We start from the raw sequence: 26,357 nt of genomic DNA on the forward strand, positions 1-26,357 counted from the left end.
ATCATAGGAGTACATCTCCGTAATCCTGGGTTAGGCGATGATTTTTAGATATGACACCAAAAGCGCAAGCGATAAAAAAAGAAGATGAAAAAATAAGTTGGGCTTTAGCAAAATTAAAAACTTTTGTGCTTCAAAGGACAGAATCAAGACAACCCTCACACTTGGCAAAAATATTTGCAAATCGGGGCCGGCCCAGTGGCACAGTGGTTAAGTGCACTCATTCCACTTCAGTGGCCCGGGGTTCGCTGGTTCAGATCCCGGGTGCAGGCATGGAAACACTTGGCAAGCCATGCTGTGGCAGGCGTCCCACATATAAAGTGGAGGAAGATAGGCACCGCTGTTAGCTCAGGGCCAGTCTTCCTCAGCAAAAAGAGGAGGATTGGCGGCAGATGTTAGCTCAGGGCTAATCTTCCAAAAAAAAAAAAAGGAGTGACTGCTAATGGGTACGGGGTTTCTTTTGGAGATGATGAAAATATAATTAGATTATAGTGATGGTTGCACAGCTCTGTGAATATACTAAAAACCACTGGATTGTGCACTTTATTTTTTTGTTTTTAATTTTTTTGGATCCGAACCAGTGAAACCCTGGGCCACCGAAGCGTGTGAACTTAACCGCTCGGCCACTGGGCCGGCCCCCATTTTCTTTTTTTTAATCTAATTTGCAGAACATTCTGAATCAGCACCAGCACGTCTTCCTCATTCTTTTTTTTTTTTTTTTAGCAAATGCTTATTTCATCCCCTTGATGTACCTTAATTTCTGTAACCAGCCCCCTGCTGTCCTCCAAGAGCTCTCAGCCTGGTGGGAAAGATGAGAAAAAAGACAGTGTGACATGCCCAGAGTAATCAGTGAAGCTCCTGCCCCAGGGTCCGTGAGCTCAGGCTCTGAATGTGCCACCAACCCCTGGATGCAGGTTCCTAACCTGCTGCCCCTGCCAGCAACCCCCCACCACTCTGGATGAATCCAGACCCCACAGAGAGGCTCCCTGAGCCTGACAGCGGACCTCCAGCCCAATTCCCCTGACTTATGTGTTCCCTAAGATCCAGAAACGCTGGTAAAACAGGTCCTAGGAGGAGGAGAGTCTGACAAACCTCACCTGGAGCAAGAGGTATTTGGAGGAGACATTGGAGGGGAGTGGAGATGGGCCTGGGGGCTACAGGATATAGCCCCATGAGGGTACATGTCTCTGGGCAGGTCTCGGAGCTGCTTCCTGGAAAGGCTGAGAACCTTCTGATCCTGGGAATGAACGGGGGCAGGGTCTGCACCTCCTTCTGGAGCTGCTTGCTGAGCCGGGAACAAGGTAGGGGACTGCAGCTTGTGTCTGCAGCTGGGGGCAGGCGCGAGGGCAGGGCAAGCTCATTGGACTCTCATGTTCTTTCAGTCCAGGCTCTGGATTGGCAATCCTCCTCTGACCCCTTCCCTATCTCTAAGCAGCTTCACACAGGCCTGACAATCTGCAAAAATCTACACCTGCCTCCAAAAAGACTAAGAATACTTTCAGAAAGCACAGTCTTTCTAAAGGGCCCACCACTCCCCGCCATCACACAGCCTCACTCAACCCCTCCCTGCGAGAGGCAGCCTGAAGCTGATATGGGGGAATAATGGCAAGGACGCTGATTGGGGGTCAGAGCGCCTGGCTCTAGGCCCAGACCTGCTTCCTACTTGATCTTGTCCAAGTCACTTCCTTTCTCTGACCCTCAGTTTCCTAGTATGTAAAATAAAGGTAACTCCTGTCCTCTTCTGCTGCTGCCACCCTTTAAAGATCACATGGAGAGCCCTTAACATGCCCACTGGACCTGCCTCATGGCCAGTCCAGGCTCACATGGCCCATCCCTCCTTCAACTTCATGACCTTTTATTCCTCAAATCTGCCCAGCTCTTTCTTTACCCTTTTAGGGTCTTTGCCTGGAATGCTCTCCCCTTCCTCAACTCCTAGTCAATGCCAATTTAATTCAGATTAAATGTCACTTCCTTTTGGAAGCCTTTGGCTGGGTACCCTTGTATCTCTTCACAGCATCACTACTATCACGTAAATCTTTATTTAAAAGTATTTGGTTGTTTAGGGCTCCCCCATAGAGAAGTGGCAGTGCCTGATACAAAGTAAACTCCAAATAAATATTTATTGGATGGTTGGATGGATGGAAGGAAAGTGAATTGCACGTGAATGCGCGCTGTACCTGAAGGCGCTTGGGGAGGACAGTGGGTCACATCGGCCCTGGATTTTTAAGGTTACTGGGGTCACGCGCTCCCGCACCACGTGTGATCAGAGGACACCCTCAGGGCGCTGGTCTGGGACCCGGAAACCGGTCTCCTGGGCGCAGACCTGTGCTTTAGCTTCAGTTCCACGTGACCTGAATTCCATAGCTGATTGGACGCGAGCCGTCCCGCCCCCTAGTCCCGAGGCCCGGATTGGTTGTCCGCGGGGCCGCCGCCAGGCTGAGATCGCTGGACCATGGAGGCGGTGGCGGTGGCTGCGGCTCTGGGGTTCCTGCTTCTGGCCGGGGCGGGCGGCTCGGCCGGGGACGAGGTCCGGGAGGCGGCGGCCGTGCGGGCTCTGCTGACCCGGCTGCTGGGGCCCGGGCCGGCCGCCGCCTTCTCGGTGTCGGTGGAGCGCGCCCTGGCGGCCGAGTCCGGCCTGGACACCTACCGCCTGAGCGGCGGCGGCGCCGGGGCGCGGGTGCAGTTGCTCGGCTCCACCGGCGTAGCCGCGGCCGCGGGGCTGCACCGCTACCTACGCGACTTCTGCGGCTGCCATGTGGCCTGGTCGGGCTCGCAGCTGCGCCTGCCGCAGCCGCTGCCCGCAGTGCCGGAGGTGCTGACCGAGGCCACGCCCAACAGGTATCGGGCCAGACCCACTCGTCCGGGCCCCACGCCCTCCCGCTTCCAGCCCACGGGGCGCCCACCCCTCACTGAAGTCCCGCCCCACCCCAGCACCAGCCTGGTCGCTACCGAGCTGAGTAAGACTGCGAAGGAAGCGCTGGCCTGAGGGTCGCACAACTCTGGCTTCCAATCCTGCTCTGCCTCTAAAAGCCGTGTGTCCTTGAACAAGTCTGCCTCTCAGAGCTTCAGTTGGCCCATCTGAAAAATGGAAATAATGACATCTACCGTGCAGTGTTGGTTGTGAGGATCCGCAGGATGGGCGTAGACTTTGTGGTGCAGAATTGGTGACCAGTAAATGCTATTCCTTTCCTTCCCCGCCCTCTCTTCCAAGATGTTTCCTGAGGAATGACACTTGCCCTTTCACAGGCCTCTGTTCTAGCGCTTGCCCCACTGCATGGAGGTGATGTGTTCACACATCTGTCTCCCCATTAGACTGTGGAGAGAGGGACCCCCCTTCCAGGACAGGAACCAACTTTGCTGCATAGCACTTAAACACTGTGCAAAGAGTAGGGGCTCTGGAAGAGCAGAATGAAAATGGATTATGCTCTCCCAGATATCTGGGAGACTAGGGGACCATCGACGAGGGCTAAGAGCAGGTGGGCTGGCCCTGCAGAAGCTCAGGTACTCTGCCTTAGCTCCACCTGGGTTGGATCCTGGAGTGAAGTGGTAGAGAGGCCGCGTTTGGAACCCTTTTCCTCTGGGCTAGATCTTGGGTGGGGCATGTTCCAGGGCAATGGACCCTTAGGGGTGGAGGACATCCTCTCTGTCCCAGAGACCAGCCCCAGCTCATGCCCCTGCCCACAGGTACCGCTATTACCAGAATGTGTGCACGCACAGCTACTCCTTCGTGTGGTGGGACTGGGCCCGCTGGGAGCGGGAGATCGACTGGATGGCGTTGAACGGCATCAACCTCGCACTGGCCTGGAATGGCCAGGAGGCCATCTGGCAGCGGGTGCGTGCCCCCCCCCACAGGCCACCCTAGGTGTCCCCACCTCTGCCGCATCTGCGTAGCATCTGGTGCACGAGAAAAAGGGCTCCAGAAGTGTTTGTGGTGTGCATGATGGCCCCCTACTCTGGAAACTAAAGCTTCCGTGGCCGAAACAAGCACATAGGGGTGCTTACCGTGGGCTGGACCCCAGCACCCCATTCTAAGGTTTAAGAAGCCAGGCTCCCCTCTCTCCCCACCTCCACCTCCGGCCAGTCAGCTGCTGCTGTGGATTCTATCTCATATCTAGCTCTTGGTCTGCCTTATCCTCTCCATCCCTATTCATGGCCCCAGTTCAGGCTCTTACTGCCTCTCCCTGGACCCCTGCAAGAACCTCTGAATGGGACTCCTGGCTCCCCGGGTTCCACCAGACTGTCCTTTTTGAAATGCACATGTGGTCCAGGAGCTCCCCATTGCCTTCAGGTTTTGTGCAGCCTGGGAGCTTCCCTCCCTGAGCCCTGAGGGCTCTGGCTGCACCTGGGGCTGGGCAAGCTCCCTTCAGAGTGTCCTCACCCATCTTTCTAGCCAGCCCTGCTCCATGAAGCCTTCTGAGGCCCCCTCCCCATCTTGGGGAGAGCCCCTTTGTGACTTACCTCACCCATGTGACAAGGGTGACATATTAGTAAACTCACCTGTTCACAGGTCTGTTTCTCTTGGACTGTAGGCTTCTTGCAGGCAGGGTAGCATTTTATCTTAGTAACCCTGGGGCACCGCACAGAGAGAGATGAGTGGATGTTTGTTGAATGAATGGAGATGAATGTAATTATATGTATACAATGCATCGCCCTCCTCCTCAGGTGTACCTGGCCTTGGGCATGACCCAGTCAGAGATCGATGAGTACTTCACTGGTCCTGCCTTCCTGGCCTGGGGGCGCATGGGCAACCTCCACACCTGGGATGGCCCCTTGACCCGCTCCTGGCACCTCAAGCAGCTTTACCTGCAGGTGAAAGGATGGGAAAGGGAACGGGCAAAAGGGACTGGACAGTCACCGGCCTGGGGAGGTGGTATTTGGCCTACTTCGGGGCTCTTAGCTGGACCGTGGGGACTCTGTGGGCCGTGGGAGAGTGAGGGCCTCCTGCCTCAGTCCGTGCTCACCAGCTCCCCCTCCATTCCTACCAGCATCGGATCCTCGACCGGATGCGCTCCTTTGGCATGATCCCGGTATTGCCTGCCTTCGCTGGGCATGTCCCCAAGGCTATCACCAGGTGAGGTTTCCCTCTCACCTCCCACTTGGCTCAGAGAGGGAATTTACTTTCCCCTGAGGACGTGATTTAAAGGAAAACGGAAGCCCTGGATGTAGGCCTGCGCTTGAGTCTCAGCTCTGCCATTGCCTAGCCTTGTGACCTTGGACAGATTATGTGACTGCTCTGGGCCTCTATTTCCTCACTTGGAAAATGCATATGGCTTGGCACAGAGTCTTAGCAAATGGTAGCTCTTGTTAGTGGTAGTAGGGGTGCACTGGTCTCCTCTGTCCTTCCTGCTCCTCTGTGCTACCTACCCATCGTCTCCTGTGGCTTGGAACATTCTTTAAGGCCCAGCTGAGACCCTCCCCCTTCAGGAAGCCTTGCCCAGCATTGGTCACCACCTCCTTTATTCCCGTGAGCGCCTGGTTCCCGCACTCTCACAGTGCTCACACATGCTGCTGGCCTCACCGGCTGCCCCTTTGCCTCCCCCCGGCCCGGGTGGCAGGAGCCTCGTTCATACATTCGGTGAATGCTTGTCAGGCTGTCTGGGCTGCCAGCCCGGCTCTGTGCTGGGCCCTGGGGATGCAGCGACAAAGGAGCACTGAGTTCCCGCCCCTGGTGGGAGATTCGTTGGCAGGGGGGATGCAGTACAGTGATAAGGGTAGGAATATATTTGGGCCCACTTCTCCTCTGTCAAGGTCACTTCTGTGTGGGGAAGAGGGACAGCAAGGGCTCAGAGCAGAGCCAGTGCTGAGCCAGGTATTGAAAAACGAGTGTCACTTGTTTCAGCCAGTGGGAGGGGGAAAAAGCTTTCCAGGTGAGGTGAAACTTAAAAGATGTCGAGGAGACATCCCACAACTAGAAGGACCTGCAACTAAGATATACAACTGTGTACAGGGGCGGTTTGGGGAGATAAAGCAGGAAAAAAAAAAAAAAGATTGGCAACAGTTGTTAGCCCAGGTGCCAATCCTTAAAAAAAAAAGGAAGATTGGCAACAGTTGTTAGCCCAGGTGCCAATCTTTAAAAAAAAAAAAAAAGATGTCGAGGAGGAGTAACCAGCTGGAGAAGCAGGGAGGGAGGAGGAAAGCACTCCAGGAGCAGGGCACAGTGCGTGCAAAGGCACAGAGGCATGAGAGACCAGGATGAGTTCCAGGAACTGCAGATGAGTTAGGGAGGCTAGTGGTGAATAAGACTCTGTCAGCCTCCAATAAATGTCTGCACTGTCATCCCCCCCACTAGGGTGTTCCCTCAGGTCAATGTCACCCAGCTGGGCAGTTGGGGACACTTCAACTGCTCCTACTCCTGCTCCTTCCTCCTGGCTCCAGAAGACCCCCTATTCCCCGTTGTGGGGAGCCTCTTCCTGCGGGAGCTGACCAAAGAGTTTGGCACGGATCACATCTATGGGGCCGACACTTTCAACGAGATGCAGCCCCCTTCCTCGGAGCCCGCCTACCTCGCTGCAGCCACAGCTGCTGTCTACCAGGCCATGACTGCAGGTTCGCTGCTGGGGCAAGTGGGGCAGGGAAGCCCCCCAGACCCTCAGGGAGATGGGGTGGCCGAGGTCAGTGGGGGTGGGAGGAGGGTCTGGGAATAATAACACATGGCACTTTACAGTTTACCAAGCACTTGTAGACACACACTGTCTCATTCAGTCACACTGTGGTTGAGAGGTGAGCTCTGCAGCCAGACAAGCTGCTCAAACCCTGGCACTGCCACTTCCTGCCCATGTGACTTGCAACAAGTTACCTGTCTCCCAGTCCCTCAGTTGCTTCTTCTGTAAAATGGGCTACCTCATAAGTAGAATGATGCCCAGCCCAGAGTGAAGTGTCATTAAGTGCTGGCTATTGAAAATATTTTATTTGGTCTCTATCTCCATGCTAAGGTAGGTAACACAGGCTGGAGATTAGGGGATATGTCCAAAGCTGGAAGGTGCCCTTCCTGGTGCACAAATGGGCACCCAGCGCTCCTTCCTGCCACTTAAGGGCACGGGTAGAGAGGGGCCAGGTCTGGGATGGCGGGGCGAGGAGGCTTCTGGGTCAGCCAGGAAGGGAACAGATTGGCTCCGGCTCCCCTGAGCAGCACTGCTCCAAGTATGACAGGACCAGCAGCGTCAGCATCGCCCCGGATCTGTACATGTCAGATCTGCACATTCTCAGACCCCACCCCAGACTTCTGAATCAGGATGACCGGGGCTAGGCCCCAGGAATCCATGTTTTACCCAACCCTCTGGGTGATCGTGATGTTCCATAAAGCTTGACAACACTATCCTGGAGCTCCCAACTGGGAAGAGGAGATGGGAAGGGCATGTGTGATGGAATGCCCTGCTGGTTGGCATTACAGCAGGAGTGTCCTGCGATAGTCATTTAACTTCTCTGGACCTCTGTTTCCTCATCTGTAGAATGGGGTGAATGTCCCTCTGGCCCCTTCTCTCATCACCTCTCTTCTCTGTCCCCCCTGCCCTGACCACAGTGGACCCTGATGCTGTGTGGCTGCTCCAAGGCTGGCTCTTCCATCACCAGCGCACCTTCTGGGGGCCCGCCCAGGTCGGGGCTGTGCTGGGGGCGGTGCCCCGTGGCCGCCTCCTGGTTCTGGACCTGTTTGCAGAGAGCCAGCCCATGTATATCCGCACAGCCTCGTTCCAGGGCCAGCCCTTCATCTGGTGCATGCTGCATAACTTCGGGGGCAACCATGGCCTGTTCGGGGCCCTGGAGGCTGTGAATCGAGGCCCTGCGGCTGCCCGCCTCTTCCCCAACTCCACCATGGTAGGCACGGGCATGACTCCTGAGGGCATTGGCCAGAACGAAGTGGTCTATGCCCTCATGGCTGAGCTGGGCTGGCGGAAGGACCCAGTGGCAGATTTGGAGGCCTGGGTGACCAGCTTTGCAGCCCGGCGGTACGGGGTCTCCCACAAGGACGCAGAGACAGCATGGAAGCTGCTTCTCAGGAGTGTCTACAACTGCTCGGCCGAGGCCTACAGTGGGCACAATCAGAGCCCACTGGTCAAGCGGCCATCCCTGCAGATGGGTACCACTGTCTGGTACAACCGATCAGATGTGTTTGAGGCCTGGTGGCTGCTGCTGACAGCTGCTCCCGCCCTGGCCAGCAGCCCAGCCTTCCTCTACGACCTGGTGGATGTCACTCGCCAGGCAGCCCAGGAGCTGATCAGCTTGTATTATGAGGAGGCGAGGACCGCCTACCTGAACAAGGAGCTGGTTCCCCTGTTGAGGGCAGGAGGCATCCTGGCCTATGAGCTTCTGCCGGCACTGGACAAGGTGCTAGCTAGTGACAGCCACTTCCTGCTGGGCAGCTGGCTGAAGCAGGCCCGGGAGATGGCGGTCAGTGAGGCTGAGGCCCATTTCTATGAACAGAACAGTCGCTACCAGCTGACCCTGTGGGGGCCCGAGGGCAACATCCTAGACTACGCCAACAAGCAGCTGGCGGGCCTGGTGGCTGACTACTACACGCCCCGCTGGCAGCTCTTTGTGGAGATGCTGGTTCAGAGCCTGGCCCAAGGCGTCCCCTTCCAACAGCAACAGTTTGACAAGAACGCCTTCGAGTTGGAGGAGGCCTTTGTCCTCAGCACACGGAGATATCCTAGCCAGCCCCAAGGTGACACCGTGGACCTGGCCAAGAAGTTCTTTCTCAAATATTACCCCCGGTGGGTGGCTGGCTCTTTGTGACAGATTGACCACCCCTGGGCCATGTTCTCCCCAGACGCCAACTCCAGGCCTGGGCAGGTTCTCGGGGCCTAGAGCTGGACAGGCATCACAGAAGGTCCCAGGCCTAGGTGAAAGAACTCAAGACCTACTTGGTGGGATCCGGCATGGGTGGACCATGCGGAGGGAGATAAACTGCCCCCCCCCCCCGGCAAAGTTTGGGATCAAAGTACTGTTTTAATACGCGTTAATAAACTGATGAATCACCTGGGTCTGTCTGTCAGAATGTCACTGCCACAATGCCTGGGAGGACTCAGGGCAATAGCGTGGACACTGGTGTGGGGCCAGTTTTCCCTGCCCCTTTGCCTCAGCCTCCCCATTTTTTTGATTGGCATCTGAGCTAACAACTGTTACCAATCTTTTTTTTTTCTGCTTTTTTCTCCCCAAAGCCTCCCGTACATGGTTGTATATTTTAGTTGTGGGTCCTTCTAGTTGTGGCATGTAGGACGCTGCCTCAACGTGGCCTGATGAGCGGTGCCATGTCCATCCCCAGGATCCGAACCAGGTAAACCCTGGGCCGCGGAAGCAGAGCGCAAGAACTTAACCACTCCGCCGTAGGGCAGCCCCAGCCTCCCCATTTTTAATACTAACCCCTGGCCTTTGAACTGAGAATGCCCTCCGAAAGCATTTACTTTCACACCCTTCAAAAACTATAATTGTCCGTGTGAGACAGAGGCATGCTCAGGGGAAGAGCCATCCAGGGCACTCATTGCCCACAGGGGTGCCCACACCTTGCTTGCAAAGCTTTACCTTCCCTCTGACCAACTACTGAGGAGCCCGCAGGGTGCCAGCATTGGCCTCAGCTCTGCCTTGACCCAGAGCAGTGTCCGGAGATCAGGCCAGGGAGCAGCAGAAGGGCCTAGCCTTGAGATTGTGTGGCAGACACAACAAGGGGTGGGGACCCTGGAGGGCAGGGCGTGGTGAAGCACCTATATCCAGCCCAGAGACCAGAGCCCAGCACTCCCAGCCTCTCCTGGACCGCCGCCTCATGGACCGCACCATCGTGCTCATCACCGGCTGCTCTTCCGGCATCGGCCTGCACCTGGCCCTGCGTCTGGCATCTGACCCATCCCGGAGTTTCAAAGGTACGTGAGTGGACGGAGATGGAGAAAAGGGAGCAGCCCCGGGGCTAGCGGGGCCCAGGCAGGGGTGAGCAGGGAAGTCAGATCCTCGTCCTCTCCCCAAACCTCCAGTGTATGCCACGCTGCGGGACCTGACGGCGCAGGGCCCACTGTGGGAGATGGCCCGGGCCCGAGGGTGCCCTCCCGGCTCCCTGGAGACCTTGCAGTTGGACGTGAGAGACGCAGATTCCGTGGCCGCTGCCCGGGCACGTGTGACCGAGGGCCGCGTGGACGTGCTGGGTGAGTCTCCCCGCAACCTGTGTACAGGAGCCTTGCCCGCCCCGTGTCCAAAGCAAGATGTCCTGAGGTCCAGGGAACACCCAGGGCCCCCCCGGGGCAGAGGGCCGCGTGTGAGGTGGGCACAGCGGCCCCTCTCCCTGTAGTGTGTAATGCGGGCCGGGGCCTGCTCGGGCCGCTCGAGCTGCACCCGGCGGGCGCCGTGGCCTCTGTGCTGGACGCGAACGTGGCCGGGACGGTGCGGACGATTCAGGCCTTCCTGCCGGACATGAAGCGCCGCCGCTCGGGACGCATATTGGTGACCGGGAGCATGGGAGGCTTGATGGGTGAGTGGGAGCCGGTGGGACCCAGCGGGAGGGCCGGGCCTGGTGGGACCCCCCCTGGCTGCGGGGGGTGCCGCGGGTTCTCCGCGGATCCCTGCCGCCACGCGCCTCAGCGGCCTCTTCTCCCCTCGAAGGGCTGCCCTTCAATGCCATTTACTGCGCCAGCAAGTTCGCGATCGAAGGTTTATGTGAGAGTCTGGCGGTTCTGCTGCAGCCCTTTGGGGTCCAGTGAGTCACCGCCCCGCCCCCGTCCCCTCTGAACCCTGCCTTTGGGGACCCCAGCACCCCGTCTTGTTGGAGCCGCTCTCAGGCGTTCTCCCTGGCCCCTCCCTCCTGTGGCTCACATTTGTTGTGTGCCAGGCACTGTACTGGGCGCTTGGCACGCATTATCTCGCTTCTCCTGCAACCTAGCTAGTGAGGTGTCGGTACTGCTGTTGGAGGCCCAGAGAGGTTAGGTGACTGGCCCAAGGTCACATAGCTGTAAGTGACGCAGCCAGGTTGGAATCCTGACTCCAGAGTGCCTCACGCCCTCAAAGGGATGTGGGAGCGCTTTTCGGGCAGTAACCCGCTTTTCAAACGCTCTGGTTATCCTGAGCGCCCTCTCTTCCCGGGTCGGCGGCGGTTCGCAGCCGCCCGCGCCCACTCGCCGCTCTCGGGCCCGCAGCGTGAGCCTCATCGAGTGCGGCCCGGTGCACACCGCCTTCCAGGAAAAGCTGGAGGGCGGCCCGGGCGGGGCGCTGGACGGCGCGGACGCCGACACCCGCGACCTCTTCTCTCGCTACCTGCGCCACTGCGAGCAGATGTACCGCGAGGCGGCACAGGACCCGGAGGCGGTGACGGAGGTGGGCGCCCGGCGGGGCTCCGGGAGCGGGCGCGGCACGCGGGTCCCCGCGCCGAGCCCCGGCCAGCGCGCCTCCTGCCGCCGCCGCAGGTCTTCCTCACCGCGCTGCGCGCCCCGCGGCCGGCCCTGCGCTACTTCAGCACCGAGCGCTTCCTGCCCCTGGTCCAGCTGCGCCTCTCCGACCCCAGCGGCCGCAGCTACGTCGCCGCCATGCACAGCGCGGTGTTCGCCGACGAGCCCGCCCAGGACCCCGACGGCGCCCGGGCCGAGGCCAGAGACGGAGAAGCCCGGGAGCCCTGAGCTTGGCGCTCGTCCTGCCGCCCCGCAATAATAAAGTCTTGGTCCACTGCCGTCTCCCACGCTCTCCTTTGCGCCCCCGGGGGTGTGCGGCTCGGGGATGGAGTGGGGCTCACTTGCGCGACAACTGGCCAGGGCCCTGGGTGGGTGATAAGGAAAGCTCCTGTTCTCTCCGGTAATGCGGTTTATACGTACTAGGTAACAAGCCTGGAAAGAGGAAGGAGCTAGCCCAGTGTCAGCCTGAAGTCCACCGCAGGGCGGGGAGGAGGGTGGTCCCTGGATTCTTGAAGGTTTTCTGCAGCAGTAGGAGTTAGGAGGACTTGGGTGGGGGGAGAGTTGGGCTGTGACTTGGCCCCCACTAGTCATGGGACCGCAGGCAAGGTTCTTACCCGCTCTGTTTTCTTATCTGTAAAATGGGTATAATACCTATGCCATGGATTGTAGCGATGAATAAATGAGAAGCAATAGGATATATTCGAGTATATGAGGAAGCCATTTGGTTTAAACTATTTCGGCCTGATCTTATCTTTCCAGAAAGACTGGACAGGGCCTGTTGAGCATGCATTGTAGATCTGCTTTAAATATTTACAATGTCTCAAAGCCAAAAATGCCCTTAACGATAGGCATGTTGCATTTCTTTAAGGATAAGTACTTCTTCCAAGAAACTAAGGATTTCTTGGATTTCCGACCTGCTGTGCTAGCAGAGACCTGCTGTACTCACCTTGTGACCATTGACCTGGTATCCCAGCTAAGCATCTCATGACAGTAGTAAAAGAGATATTCCTGTCATGTGTGACGTATACTCTTTGTTCCGAGACGGTATATAACCACTCTGTACACCCCACTTCTTCAGCGTACTTCCTTCCTTGGGGAAGGAGGGCCCCGGGAGACAGTCCTTAGACCGGGCTGGCGTAATAAACTCACCCCAACGTTGATTTGTAGATTGATTACTGATTATTTGTGTGGACATTTCTCCACATAGGCGAGGCAGGATTTCAGAGAAACCGGTTGGAGACCACCTGGAATCTACACTGAATCGGTGTTCAGTACCAATAGGGGCCCACTGAGTGCCCCAGGGGTCACTGCATTCTTCAGGTGACCCCAGTGAGTTCTCCTGAAACCAGGACCTCCTTATTTTAAGTTGATGAGTTTATATGAGCTGTTTCAAGCCTTAAGAGTGGATGTCTTAAGGGAGTGATGATACATCCCCTAAATAAGAGGAACCTAAGGGGAATTCCTATGAAAGAGGAACCTACCGGGACTTCTCTAGGCCAGGGTTGCCTAGGGGGAACTTTGGAGTGGATGGGGCAGGCTGACCTTTTTAATTTGGCTTTAGGGGCCAGCCTAGTGGCGTAGTGGTTAAATGCCGCCTGGGGTTCACCGGTTTGGATCCTGGGCGCTAGCCTACACACTATTCATCGAGCCATGCTATGGCAGTGTCCACGTAGAAGAACTAGAAGGACTTACAACTAGGATATACAGCTATGTACTGGGGCTTTGGGGAGAAAAAAAAAAGATTGGCAACAGATGTTAGCTCAGGGCCAATCTTCCTCACCAAAAAAAAGAAAAAAAGAGAAAAGCACACACCTTAAAAACATAATTTGGCTTTAAATTGGAAAGAATTGTGTTTATAAAGTCTGAACAAACTGCTTGACAGAGAAATGAGAGTCTGACTTGTTCAGCTCTGAAGAGAAGAGACGCCAGCTCCTTCCTGCCGAAAGTCTTCTCAGGTGACTGAGAACCACATGGACGTGTCCAAGGATCAACCCTCATGACTCCTAGTGGTCCCATAGGGAGCTCCATTATCATTCAGGTTAATTAATTAAAGGCTGGTAGGGGGATATGCAGATGAGGAGTGGTCTTCCAACGCTCCAAACCCCCACGGCAGTTTTAGACTGCCCATGGGAGAAACCGAGGTATGTAAGAGAATGTTTAAGACCTTTCTCTAGGGAGTAACACTCACAAGCAGCACATGTCTGACCCACTGCACTGTCCCCGGAAATTGTTCAGATTTTATAGTAAAATGAAACTAAAAGCAAAACGAGAAATCGAGCATCCAGAAGCCGGCTAGTTCCCAAATGGGCAGCCTCCCCTGGGAACTCTGGCTGGCTTCACGTGGAGACTTGCAAGTGCTTAACAAAATGAGGATAACTGTAAACGGCTAGCAAGACAACCTGGGATAATTTAAAATTACAGTGCCCACTTTGGGGCTCCTTTTTAAGAGCCAGATAATAGAGAAAATTTTTTTTAACATTATTTTATTGAAGTCATATTGGCTTACAACTTTGTGTAAATTTCAGGTGTACATCACTATATTTTGGGTTTTTTTTTTAAAGATTTTATTTTTTTTCCTTTTTCTCCCCAAAGCCCCCTGGTACATAGTTGTATATTCTTCGTTGTGGGTCCTTGTTGTTGTGGCATGTGGGACGCTGCCTCAGCGTGGTTTGATGAGCAGTGCCATGTCCGCGCCCAGGATTCGAACCAATGAAACACTGGGCCGCCTGCAGCAGAGCGCACGAACTTAACCACTCGGCCACGGGGCCAGCCCCCTACATCATTATATTTCAATTTCTGTATAGACTGCCTCGTGTGCACCACCAACAGTCTAGTTTTTATCTATCACCATACATATTTGCCCTTTTACCCTTTTCGCCCTCCCCGAACTCGCACTCAAGAAATCTTTAAAGAGTCGAGCTCACCACCTTCTGGTACAATTGATCAAAAACTAAAGGTTCCAGGAGCTGTAGCTATTTACAAAGAATGGCAAAAATCTTACCAAGATTGTTTCATATCCTGAGGGCTTGACTTGAGAATCATCAGGTTGGTGTCCCAAAATAACAGTTGGACAAAAATGTCCTTTCACCCCATTTTGCAATCAGAGATAGCTGGACAAAAATGCAGGTTGCACTTCTTTTTGTGGTTAATGGTCCTGCCAAACTGCCACCAGCCTCAGGGGAATTACATTGGCCATTAGAAGGAACATTTGATTAGATAAGATTATTTGTAAGTGCATTTGAGAGCAAAAACTTCAGAATTCCAAAATAACCTTATTGAAAGTTTTATTGCAAAAAGCTAATAGAAAATTAAGTTACAAAATGTATCTAAAAGAAAAATATATTAGATCATGGCTTGACAGACACCCCCCATAATCTACCTTCAAAGGAGGGCCCAACATAAAAGCTCCTCCCAGAGTTAAGGAGACTCAGAGATTTTCTGGGAAATTGCTACGTTAAAGGTTAATCGAATTGTTCTGTACTGCCAAGTAAAGCTACTGTTTGTTCCAGCTGAAACCTGACAAGATATTTGAAAGGATTTAGCAACTTATGATCAGAAATTCAGCCAAACTGGAAGCTGATATTCAGAGCCTGATCAGAATTTTTTTTCCAGGCCTTCTTCCTTAAGTTAAAATAAAACTAAGCTCCCAGAGGGAAAGAAGCAAATTAGGGATGATGTAGTTGGACTGATAGATTGACCTATAATGCCATTTAAGTTGCAACCCAGATTTCTGAGGAATTAAGAGCAACTGTCCTCAACTTACAAACCTTTGCAACACTGAAAAGTAACTCTAGAGGCAGTTCAGATTCCAGGCATTTCTTGTATCTCAAAAAGGCTTATAGCCTCTCTGGGAACTGTTATTTGGCCCTTCACCAATTCCTAAGACTGAAGAAAAAACGAGAGAAGGAGCTTTGTATTACTGTACTTGATTCATGGCAGCAATTTTAAAACAATAGCTGTGGAGTCTCTGTGTATGTGTGTCTCTCTCTATATATGTGTGGTATTTTTTACCTCCAGATGTTATAATTCCTAAAAGAGCTCTATTTAATTGGTTTAAAGTAAGTGCTTATGTAAATGTAATGGAAACTAACCCAGATGTCTTTCAAGTTAACATGATATGAAACAATCTTTGGTGGGGCCGGCCCGGTGGCCGAGTGGTTAAGTTCGTGTGCTCCGCTTTGGCAGCGCAGGCTTTCACCAGTTCGAATCCTGGGTGCGGACATGGCACCACTCATCAAGTCATGCTGAGGCAGTGTCCCACATGCCACAACTAGAAGGACCCACAACTGAAAACATACAAATATGTACCATGGGGCTTTGGGAGAAAAAGGAAAAATAAAATCTTAAAAAAATCTTTGGTAAGTGAAAGTTTACTTAAGTTTGTTGGTTTGATTAAAATAAACATGTTTTCAGAGTTATCAACATTGGATATGATACAAACATGTTATCTCTGTTACAAAATTTGTCAGCAAATAACTTAGAATAACAGTCGATTTTGCCTAATGTCTCATGAAGTTTTGTAGGCAATCTAAATAATAATTGGGAACAAGTAAAGTAAATAGATGTGAAGAAGATCAAAGTGTTGGGTGAATTTTTTAAACAATAATTATGTGTTATGGCGTATGTACTTAAAATAACTTTGGAATTTTTTTTGCATATTTTGCATATTTGGAAGTCACTCTAGTCCATGCACTGTGATCACCCCTGGATTATTGCAGTAGCTTTCTAACTGGTTTCCCTGATTCTACTCTTGTCCACCAGTAGTCAAATTTCCCCAATTTCCCCACTGCAGCCAAAACGATTGTATAAAAATGAAAGTCCTATCGTTTCATGTCACTGCTCAAAATACCTCCTGTGGCTGGCGTCCTATCTTAGTCAAATCCAAGGTTTTCCCCTTCACGACCTTCTTTGACCCTCCTTTCTGACCTCATCTCTCACCACTCTCCATCATCTGATTCCACTCTACTGGTCTTCTGCCCCTGGGCCTTTGAACTGGCTCTGTCTGGTTCACATTCCCTAATCTTGATGTCATGTCTTCCTTCAGGTCTTTGCTGTTTTCCTGGATGACTCTGTCTAAAATAGCATTCTCTTCCCTCTGCTATAGTCCCCTTAGCCTGTTTTCTTTTTCTTCATAGCACTTCTCATCACTAGATGTGTATAGATTTATTTATTGACTTATTGACTTTATTGCTATAGATTTATTTCCAGTCTTCACCACTTCATCCCAAGACACACAGGAATCTAAGCTCCAGGAGGGTAGGGACTTTGTTTTGTTCACTGGTTGATCCCTTGTGCCTAGAACTATTCCTCATCATGGGAGGCACTAAATACACATTTACTGAGTAAAAGTGACTGTTGGTTTGCGACCTCAGCTCCCTGGGTGAAATCTGAAACTGGCCCCCGTACACGGACAAGGACCGATCGAAGAAAGAGGCAGCCCACTCCAGATGGGTAGGTGGCAGGTTTAATAAGCAAGGGGACTTACTCACGAGGCTTGTCTTGGGTGGTCACCAGATGAGTAGATCTCCGCACCCACCCACCAGAATCTTAAAAGTTTACATAGAGGCCTTAATGGGGTTCAGTCATGCACACCATCCAGATGGTCTCAACTGCACATTGCTCTCTCAAGGCTGCGTCCTTGAAAACGTCCAGCTCAAGGGTCAACCAGGGGTCACGTCCTCTTGATGACCTCCTCCAACACGCCACCACTCGTGACCTGCACTTCCAGTCTTACAGGCCTCCTCTTCTGCAGTGAGCCCTGTGCAGTCAGCAGGGGGTTTCATGGAGCGGGCTCCTCTGGCGGCTGTCTGGCTGTGCTGGAGGCAGATATCACAGCAATAACAGGGGCACAGGTAAGAGAAAACACAGACTAAGATAATGATTACCAAAATAAGTACCAACTTTTTCCACCAACAGCCCCATGATTTGAACCACTGATTTATTAATCCCCTAGGCTGGGGGTGGGATCACTCAGGGCATGCACTTGTGTCCTCGTGTGATTTAATAAAGCTGATACATTAACAGACTCATCAGGTATGAATACACAACATTCTGCTTGGATAATGGCAGGTGCCTCCTTGCAAGGCAGTAATAATGTCCAAGGCCATCCTATTGTACAGGACAGCTTTTTTTTTTTGCTAACATCTGCTGCCAATCCTCCTCTTTTTGCTGAGGAAGACTGGCCCTGAGCTAACATCTGCGCCCAGCTTCCTCTACTTTATATGTGGGACGCCTACGACAGCATGGCTTGCCAAGCGGTGCCATGTCCACACCCAGGATCTGAACCAGCAAACCCCGGGCCGCCAAAGCAGAATGTGCACACTTCACCACTGCACCACCAGGATGGCCCCCAAAGGACAACCTTTCTCATTAGAGACATTTCAGTGTTCAGTAAGGACAGGCTTTGCTGTGTCATTCAAGGTTTGCTGGGTGAATTTAGCAAGGGCTTGGATGTGTGCTATAACGTCATCCAGGCCAGTGAAGGGAATAAAGACAGCAGCCAAATGATCATACCAGCAGAAACCAGAACGTGCCCACCTGGCCTTGAGGAGATGGAGGTTGGCAGGTTTAGGAACTTGACCTGGTTGTGCATACTACCCATGTTGGCCAGGGGAGACAGCACGTCAGGCATGAAGAGATGGACTGGGCGCGTGATGTGCCAGACCAGGGCCCCCACCTTCTCCCCTCTTTCAATGGTGTGTGTTCCATTCTAGGTACCGTGTGTTTCCACAGGTCCGGCTTGCAGCAGGACAATGGGATCCCAGGGGAGACTGAATCGTTCCCCCTCACCCAGAGGTGCAAAGTAACTCACTCATCCTGGTGGGACGTCCTGTTGCAAATTCCAGTGGACAATGCCTTTCCCAGGTGTGATGGGATTTGGTGTTCTCAGCAGCATAGCCCGTTGATCCACAGTGACAGTCAGGGCACTGGCTGTTTCCCAGGACTTCCCTACCTTTACAGTACTGGGTTTCTCAGCAGGGGTCCCCAGTCTGGCACATGGGGCAACAAGCCCTGCTGGCTGATCATTCAAATGTGTTAAAGCCTGGGATGGTACTTTAGTCCACGTGGCCAAGGTAGTTTGACCTGTTGGTAATTTAATCTGCTGTTTTAATACACCACTTTTTTCTACCAACCTTGCCGCTTGTGGGTTTCAGGGGAGATGCAACCTCCGTTCAATGTCACGTTCTTTTGCCCAGTCTTGTACATCATGATCTTTGAAATGTGACCCCTGATCACTGTCTACTCAACAAGGGTATCTGTACATGGTGCTCAGTTTCTCTAATCCCCTAATTGTGGCAGCCTGGTTTGCACGATGACAGGGGAAAGCTTGGAGTAGGCCAGACGCAGCGTCCACACAAACCAGGGTGTATTTACAACCCTCACTTGGAGGGAGGTGGCCCATACTATCAATTTTCCAATTCCTTACTGGTTGGGAACTCCAGTGGATGCCCCTAGACTCCTTTGGCAGTTGCCTTGGGCGTTGTTAAGAGCACACAGGACAGTAACTGCAGTAACAACATGTTATCTGACCCCTAAGAATGTGAAAGAGGTACAAGGCTTTGTAGGGATTTGGGGGTTTTGGAGGACTTTTATTCACACCTGGCATGGTGCCTCTGTCCCTTATACTGTCTGGTAAAGAAAGGGCTCATGTGAGACTGGGGGTCAGAGCAGCAAGCCGCCTTTGAGAAGGCAAAAATGCCAGTGAAGCAGATGAAAGCTCCTGGGCATCTCCCAAGCAGGGCTGCCATTTGAGGTAGATGTGTCTGTGACTCTGGAAGGTATGGGTTGGACGCTGTGGCAGAGACAACAGAAGGAGAGAATACCCCTAGGATTTTGGTCCCAGCTCTGGAAGGGGGCAGAAACCCGATATACTCCCGCTAGAGCAACAGCTCCTCGCACGCAGTGTGCACAGCGCTCCCCCAGGCAGAGACTCTCACAAAGGAACAGCATATCGTGGTAAGGACTTCCCTTCCTGTGGAGCACCTTGTCGACCAGCCCGCTGTCCCCAGAAATGCGGGTGCTACCAGGCCCTGTAAAGTACATAGATCCTCCAAATGCCCCCACCCCCGCTCCTGTGGCGGCCCCTGCAGCCTGTAGAGAGGAAGTGGGGCAGGTCTGAACTGTTGTTCAGGTTTTAAGGCTTTCCACAGGCCGACCAACACAGTGTTGGGTTGCCAGTCTGTCTGTTCAGGTGGGGTCCCAGCAGCAATGAGGTCAAACCACATTTACTTCCAGGTTACTTTTACCAGACCCTTTACAGCAGACTCGGGGAGCCTTTTGGCTTCCGGAGCTCCCTCTCTGTCTCGGCTTTTTTGCACAGCCAGCACCTGTTCCCGGGATTTGTCAGTGTCCCCTAGATCAGCGATAGATTGCCCAGGAGCATAAATGTCTTGTCCCACAGCTGGGCTCAGCATGGATACCAGCGTCCCATACCAGGTGCTCGGGGTGGCTTGGAGTATCTTGGCTCCAATGAATGTGGCCCGATCAGGGCCTTCAAAGACAGGGGCGTGGATGGCCTGTCTCATTCCCAACTCCCTAAGAAGTTGTTGCACCTCCTGTATAGATTTCCAGGGTCCCATGTGCCCAGGAAATCCCCCTCATTGGGCCAAGCCTCCCCTCAGGATAGAATAATCCAGTCTCTAAGGGGGTGAGCATCTTGTACCCGACCCCTAGGGGGCCTTGCAGGTGCTGTCAGAGGGCAGGGTGTGTGGTGATGTTGCTCATTTTCTCTGCCTCCTGCCCACTGAGAGAAATGCCACTGCCCCCTACCCAACAGCCTGGATACTTTTCTTGGCCTTTTGCTGGAACTTGGCAGCAAGATCAATAAGCTCAGTGGGCATTTATTCTCTCATCATGAAGGTTTCCTGAATTGAGGGCTGCCCCACTGACCGCGGCTGTTGTTGCTGAGGTTTTGCTTTCCTTTGTATTAGGGGTCAGGTCAGATGGAGTGGGGTGCTTCATCTGTTTCACTGTCAGGCACCACGACATCCTCCCCTTTGCTCTCCTCACCTTCCCGGGCATTCCACCTCTTAGTGTCCCAATCAGGCTTTGTCATGAGCAGTCCAGCCTCAATCTGAGGCAGCTCGTGCCCTCCCAGCTTTGCAAAACAGCACACTGAGGTACAAACATTATCCCGCTCCCCCACCTCGTCTGCCAGCCCTGAAGCTAGCAGAGTAGTGGACAACCACACATCCTTTAACCTCAGCTCTTGCAACTTTCTTACTCAAGCTTTATAGCCTCTAGTTAAAGGTCAGTGGGTGTACATTCCAAGCCAGGGCGGGGCTGAGGAGCCTCTAATTGCCCAGGTCCAGCTCAAGGGTTACACGCCCTCCATGACCTCCTCTACCAGTGTGACTCTGTGTAGGCATATGAGGCTGTGTGTCCAGATGCCTCAGGGCATTTCCTGACAGTCTTTGCAGTTTGCCTCTTCAAACTAGGTCCCCTCTTTAAAATCCAACTTAAGATGTCTCCTGCAAGAAGCGTGGCCTCAACGCCTTTGTGGCTCTATCTCTCCCATCCTTGACTCCAGGGGCAGATTCAGGTTCTGTGCGGCCACTTTTGGGGACCACTTTAAGAATACAAAAAACAGGGGCCAGTCCGGTGGCACAGTGGTTAAGTTGGCACGTTCTGCCTCAGCAGCCCAGATTCGCTGGTTTGGGTCTTGTGGGGACCTACACACTGCTTGTCAAGCCATGCTGTGGCAGGCGTCCCACATATAAAATAGAGGAAGATGGGCACGGATGTTAGCACAGGGCCAGTCTTCCTCAGCAAAAAGAGGAGGATTGGCAGCAGATGTTAGCTCAGGGCTAATCTTCCTCAAAAAAAACAAAACACAATTAAGTATGAAAGTTAACGTTTATTTAGTTTGAGAAAATAAACCACAGCACATTACTGGAACCTAGGAGCTTGGTTCCCCTCCTTTTTGAGATCTCCGTGGGCAATTTACTCGAAATGTTTCCTGAGGGAAACCTGGCTTCCCCTCCCCAGACTACCCTTTCCAGCACTCGTTAGCTGCATGGTGAACCCTTGGCACTAGGTCTCCCGCCTTCGCCCCCTTTCCTCCTGTCCACACAGACCATCCTTTGGCAGCTCTACTGCGCTCACACGCAGAACTCTCCTCCTCCTCCTCCCTCCTGCAAACTGGCGCATCACTGGCTCTGGGTGGTGTGGAGAGCATCCCATGGGAGCCATGAGACACGGCCTCTTATTATCTCCCTACATGTCCTTGAAACATACAAGGCCTCAATTTTCCCATCTCTGAAATGGAGACTTGGACAGAGCTGTGCTGTGCCTTCTCACGTGAGGATCCTCGGCTCCACGAGGGCTCCGGGGACCCCCGGCCCTAATTGAAGCGCTACTCTGTGACCCTCACCTCCGTTCCCGTAATTAAGAAGGAAAGGCAGGTGTTAGTTCCGCCTCTGCCGCTGTCTCCCGGGTGATCTGGCTAAAGCCAGTCTCCTCTTTCAGGGTCTGAAAGGCATCTGTGGAAAGGGCTTTCAAGCCTGCCTTGCCCTCGTGCGCCCAGTCACCATACAGCCGGGATCTGGAAACAAGGATTCACTCACCTCTCAAGTCTCGGAGCCCAGGCCCGCCCCATCGGCAGGGCACACCCCACCCTTTGAAAGATCTCGCGAGAGTCCCACTTCGAACCAAAGTTGAGACCTTTGGCCTGTTTCAGTTTCCGTAGCTCGGAGTCGCAGTTGCTGAACTAGTGCTTCCGGTTCGCGGCGGGGACGCCTCCGCAGTGGTGCAAGCGGAACCAAAGCCCGGAGGTCTCAGTAAGTAGGGGACCGATCCGAGCCTGGGCGTCCCCCTTTGGTCCCCTCCTTCGATTCCTTGAAGACCCTGGTGCAGATTAGCAAGAGGGCCCAGGATTTCTGGATCCCCAGCCCTTTGACTCGCGGGCTCCTGTCCAGTTTCCCCCTCCCAGGATTTCGATTCAGTTCAGCGAATTCACCGCTCCGTCTGAGATGAGGAAACCGAGGCTTAGAGCGCAGCCCCGAGGCGCCGTTTACCAGGCCCCGTTCCCTCCCTCGGACTCCTCTCCATCAGCACTGAGACCCCGTCTCGGCCCCAGATCCCCTCTCTTCGGTCCAAGGCCCCGTACAGTCAGCCTCGGCCACATCCCCCTCGGTCACTCTCCCCTCGTCTCCCTGACTGTCTGCAGGCCTGGGCAGCATGGCCGTATTCCGGTCGGGCCTCCTGGTGCTGACGACGCCGTTGGCCTCCCTGGCCCCTCGCCTGGCCCCCATCCTGACCTCGGCGGCCCGGCTGGTAAATGATACGCTCTATGTGCACCTGCAGCCGGGCATGAGCCTGGAGGGCCCGGCGCAACCCCAGTCCAGCCCGGTGCAGGCCACGTTTGAGGTTCTCGATTTCATCACGCACCTGTACGCCGGCGCCAAAGTCCACAGGCACCTGGACGTCAGAATCCTGCTGACCAATGTCCGAACCAAGAGCGCCTTTCTCCCTCCCCTGCCCAGCTCAGTCCAGAACCTGGCCCATCCCCCGGAAGTGGTGCTGACTGACTTCCAGACCCTGGATGGAAGCCAGTACAACCCGGTAAAGCAACAACTAGAGCGTTATGCCACCAGTTGTTACAGCTGTTGTCCGCAATTGGCTTCGGTGCTGCTGTATCCCGATTATGGCTCTGGAGAGCTGCCTGTGGAGCCCCTGGACGTCCCCTTACCCTCCACCATCAGGCCAGCCTCCCCGGTCGCCAGGTCTCCAAAGCAGCCAGTGCGTGGCTACCACCGTGGGGCTGTAGGTGGCACATTTGACCGCCTGCACAATGCCCACAAGGTGTTGCTCAGTGTGGCGTGCATCCTGGCTCAGGAGCAGCTTGTGGTGGGAGTAGCAGACAAAGACCTGTTGAAGAGTGAGTGAGAGACACCCTGGATGAGGGCAGGGGAGGACCCCCAAAACTCCATGCCCTCCCTGCCACGCCAAGATTGAGGAAGGGTGGGGCCCTCCATTACTTTCCACTCTTCCCAAATGTCACAGTAACTAGCACTCAGTTGATGCTAAGGCAATTTTGTTAAATGAATAAACGCAGCTTTCTCAGTGTATGCTCTAGTTACCACTCTATCAGAACCCCCTAACTGTGGAGCCAAGGAGACTGTGCTTTCAATAAGTTCTCCAGGTTATGAGCCCTAAGGTTTGAGACCCTGGGACTAAATGGATGCGTGAGTTACACATAGTAGTACTAGAGACAGTAGGAGGGGACTCGTGATGGCGTGGTTCTTGGAACTCTGACTCTGATGCCCACTGGCACTGCTAGTTCTCTAGACACGCGTCAGCCCTTGCCACCACTATTGTGCTTGCCTGCTGCCTCCTCCTCATAGCTCCTCTGTTACCACTTTCCAGTTTAGCTCTTTCTCCCTGCCACCCCCCTCTGCAGATAGGATGCTTAGGGACACTCTTCCTCAAACTGGCCCACACTCTTCCCCCTGAGTCAAAGGATCTCATTGTTCTTCTGGGCTCTTTCCCCAGGCAAGTTGCTCCCTGAGCTTCTCCAACCCTACGCAGAACGTGTAGCACATCTGAGTGAGTTCCTCGTGGACATCAAGCCCTCCTTGACTTTTGATATCATCCCCTTGCTGGACCCCTATGGGCCCGCTGGCTCGGACCCCTCCCTGGAGTTCCTGGTGGTCAGCGAGGAGACCTATCGTGGGGGGATGGCTGTCAACCGCTTCCGCCTTGAGAATGTAAACCCTGAGGGAGCCTGGCGGAGGGAGTGATGGGGACAAGGAAGGTCATTGTATGGGGCTGTTGGAAAAGTACTGTGACCCCAGAGGAGGGAAGAGGGCGCTCAGGCTGGTGGGAAGAGGCAAGGAGGAACTGGTTCCCCGCTGGCCTTCTGAAGTAAGCTCTCCCTCTGGGGCCGATAGGGTAGGAGAAGGGGGCAGGTTAGGTGTCAGCATTTGCCCTTCTTCATCTCACCTCTTCTCTTTTACCTCAGGGCTTGGAGGAGCTTGCCTTGTACCAGATCCAGCTGCTGAAGGACCCAAGCCATAAGGAAAACGAAGAGGACAAAGTCAGCTCCTCCAGCTTCCGCCAGCGAATGCTAGGAAACCTGCTTCGGCCTCCATATGTAAGCCCACCCTCCCTCTCTCCCCTCTGCTTGGGTGGGCTGGAAATGCTGGAGGGTAGAGACTGAAGGGTTCAGCCCACACGTGAGCCTGAGGACCCTAGTAACTGAGGTTCCTTCTCATCTACCCTCAGAAGAGGCCAGAGCTCCCCGCACATCTCTACGTGATTGGGCTGACGGGCATCAGTGGCTCTGGGAAGAGCTCAATAGCGCAGCGGCTGAAGGGCCTGGGGGCATTTGTCATCGACAGTGACCACCTGGGCCATCGGGCCTATGCTCCTGGTGGTCCTGCCTACCAGCCTGTCGTGGAAGCCTTTGGAACAGGTAATAACTGGAGAGGGCTGGAGGTGGCATGAAGTGAGGAGACGGCGTGGCCTCCTTGCCGAGTCCTCTGTCTCTGTCATCCAGATATTCTCCATAAAGATGGCATTATCAACAGGAAGGTCCTGGGCAGCCGGGTGTTTGGGAACAAGGTAAACATACACCTCTCCAAGGGCTCCTCAGCTGCTACTAGACCCAGAGGTTGGGACCCAGTGGGCCTCTCTGGTCTGGCCCAGAATGCCAATTTCCACTCATCTGTTCCTAACTCCCTCCACCCTTGGGCTGGCTCCATCTGTGAGGGACAGTAAACTGCCCACTTCCTCCATTCTTCTCCTCAGAAGCAGCTGAAGAAACTCACGGACATTGTGTGGCCAGTTATTGCAAAGCTGGCCCGAGAAGAGATGGATCAAGCTGTGGCTGAGGGTGAGTAGGAGGGATGATGGGAGCAGCCAAAGGGGACAGTTAAGCAGATTCTCTCCTGGGAGCTTCCCCACCTCAAGCCAGACCATCCACTGTCCCTGGATCTGCATTTCATTGGCTCTAATCTTCATTGGTAGCAAGTGGCAGGGTGCTGCTGGCAGTGACTGGGCTCTTCCCACAGGAAAGCATGTGTGCGTGATTGATGCCGCCATGCTGCTTGAAGCCGGCTGGCAGAACATGGTGCATGAGGTGTGGACTGTGGTCATCCCTGAGACTGAGGTATCTGGACCCCACCAACACCTCATCCCCAGTGTAGACTGCCTCCTGCTCTGAGCCAGTGGGTTGACACATGCCTCATCTGTGCCCAGGCTATACGACGCATTGTGGAGAGGGATGGCCTCAGTGAGTCTGCGGCTCAAAGCCGGCTGCAGAGCCAGATGAGTGGGCAGCAGCTTGTGGACCAGAGCCACGTGGTGCTGAGCACCTTGTGGGAGCCTCCTGTCACCCAGCTCCAGGTTGGTGCCCAGGGAAAGGCTGGGTTGTGAGGAGGGAGTCTCTAGTGGGTTCCTGTCTGACCGTGTCCTCTTTTCCTCCTAACATTCTGGCCTGCCCACAGGTGGAGAAAGCCTGGGACCTCCTGCAGAAGCGCATCCCCAAGATGCCATCAGGCCCATGAGTGACTCACTTCTCTGTGGGGCCAAGCAGGCCCCTGGAGCTGATGAGAGATCCAGCAGTGAGGAGGAGTGGGGCCTCTATGCTCACCCTAGCTTGGGCCTAGAGGGCTCTGAGCTAAGCTGGGCAGGGCAAGGCTGGGCCTGGTGGACACAGGAAGCCTACCCAGCTTGCTGGTGTTCAGCCAACACTGAGGATGTGGCTCGTCGGGGTGCAGGCCCCTCTGGCATTCCATCCCCACTCTTGCCCAAGGGTGTTTGATACCTATCCAAGGCTGCCTGGGGCCAGAGCAAACACTGGAACTTGACAGAATTAAAGGTGAAGGTTCCCAGGCGCTGCCTCCATGGTGTCTGCTTCCTGCTCCAATGCCCCTGGGTATCTCTGGGACCCTTGAGCCACAAGCGCAGAGCCCAGGCCTGAGCTGGAAGCTGGGAGGGCAGTGGTTAAGAGCATGGTTTTTGCAGCTAGCCAGACTCAGGCCAGCCTTGGCCCTACCA

At 54.1% G+C, this 26,357-nt stretch overlaps 3 protein-coding genes and 1 long non-coding RNA gene across 6 annotated transcripts; 3 read left to right on the forward strand and 1 right to left on the reverse strand.

Annotated features, from left to right (window-relative positions):
• Positions 1-1,842: 1,842 nt before the first annotated feature.
• NAGLU (N-acetyl-alpha-glucosaminidase) lies at positions 1,843-9,155 on the forward strand. Its single transcript, XM_046677327.1, has 6 exons — positions 1,843-2,835; positions 3,682-3,829; positions 4,660-4,806; positions 4,983-5,068; positions 6,287-6,543; positions 7,517-9,155. Exons 1-6 carry the CDS (start codon positions 2,450-2,452, stop codon positions 8,725-8,727), a joined length of 2,235 nt encoding a protein of 744 aa, XP_046533283.1. The 5' UTR covers positions 1,843-2,449; the 3' UTR covers positions 8,728-9,155.
• A 57-nt stretch (positions 9,156-9,212) lies between these two features.
• On the forward strand, positions 9,213-11,636 carry HSD17B1 (hydroxysteroid 17-beta dehydrogenase 1). Of its 3 annotated transcripts, XM_046677330.1 has the most exons (7): positions 9,213-9,268; positions 9,703-9,848; positions 9,957-10,124; positions 10,268-10,447; positions 10,579-10,672; positions 11,109-11,286; positions 11,376-11,636. In XM_046677330.1, the coding sequence occupies exons 1-7, from the start codon at positions 9,231-9,233 to the stop codon at positions 11,583-11,585; spliced, it is 1,014 nt and encodes a 337-aa protein (XP_046533286.1). In that variant the 5' UTR covers positions 9,213-9,230; the 3' UTR covers positions 11,586-11,636. The 3 variants fall into 3 exon arrangements, with proteins under 3 accessions (XP_046533286.1, XP_046533284.1, XP_046533285.1); XM_046677328.1 differs by having other exon boundaries at positions 11,109-11,636; XM_046677329.1 differs by lacking the exon at positions 9,213-9,268 and having other exon boundaries at positions 9,275-9,848; positions 11,109-11,636.
• A 5,169-nt stretch (positions 11,637-16,805) lies between these two features.
• Positions 16,806-22,022, reverse strand: LOC124246814 (uncharacterized). The gene is made up of 2 exons (XR_006890606.1): positions 21,923-22,022; positions 16,806-17,173 (listed from the first exon to the last, which is right to left on the reverse strand). It is a non-coding gene; the product is annotated as an uncharacterized LOC124246814 (long non-coding RNA).
• A 21-nt stretch (positions 22,023-22,043) lies between these two features.
• COASY (Coenzyme A synthase) lies at positions 22,044-26,200 on the forward strand. Its single transcript, XM_046675421.1, has 10 exons — positions 22,044-22,135; positions 22,525-23,235; positions 23,850-24,064; positions 24,319-24,450; positions 24,582-24,771; positions 24,856-24,920; positions 25,107-25,191; positions 25,370-25,467; positions 25,557-25,703; positions 25,805-26,200. Exons 2-10 carry the CDS (start codon positions 22,536-22,538, stop codon positions 25,862-25,864), a joined length of 1,692 nt encoding a protein of 563 aa, XP_046531377.1. The 5' UTR covers positions 22,044-22,135; positions 22,525-22,535; the 3' UTR covers positions 25,865-26,200.
• Positions 26,201-26,357: the final 157 nt, after the last annotated feature.

This window comes from Equus quagga, chromosome 11 (genome assembly GCF_021613505.1).
Source record: "Equus quagga isolate Etosha38 chromosome 11, UCLA_HA_Equagga_1.0, whole genome shotgun sequence".
NCBI lineage: Eukaryota > Metazoa > Chordata > Mammalia > Perissodactyla > Equidae > Equus > Equus quagga.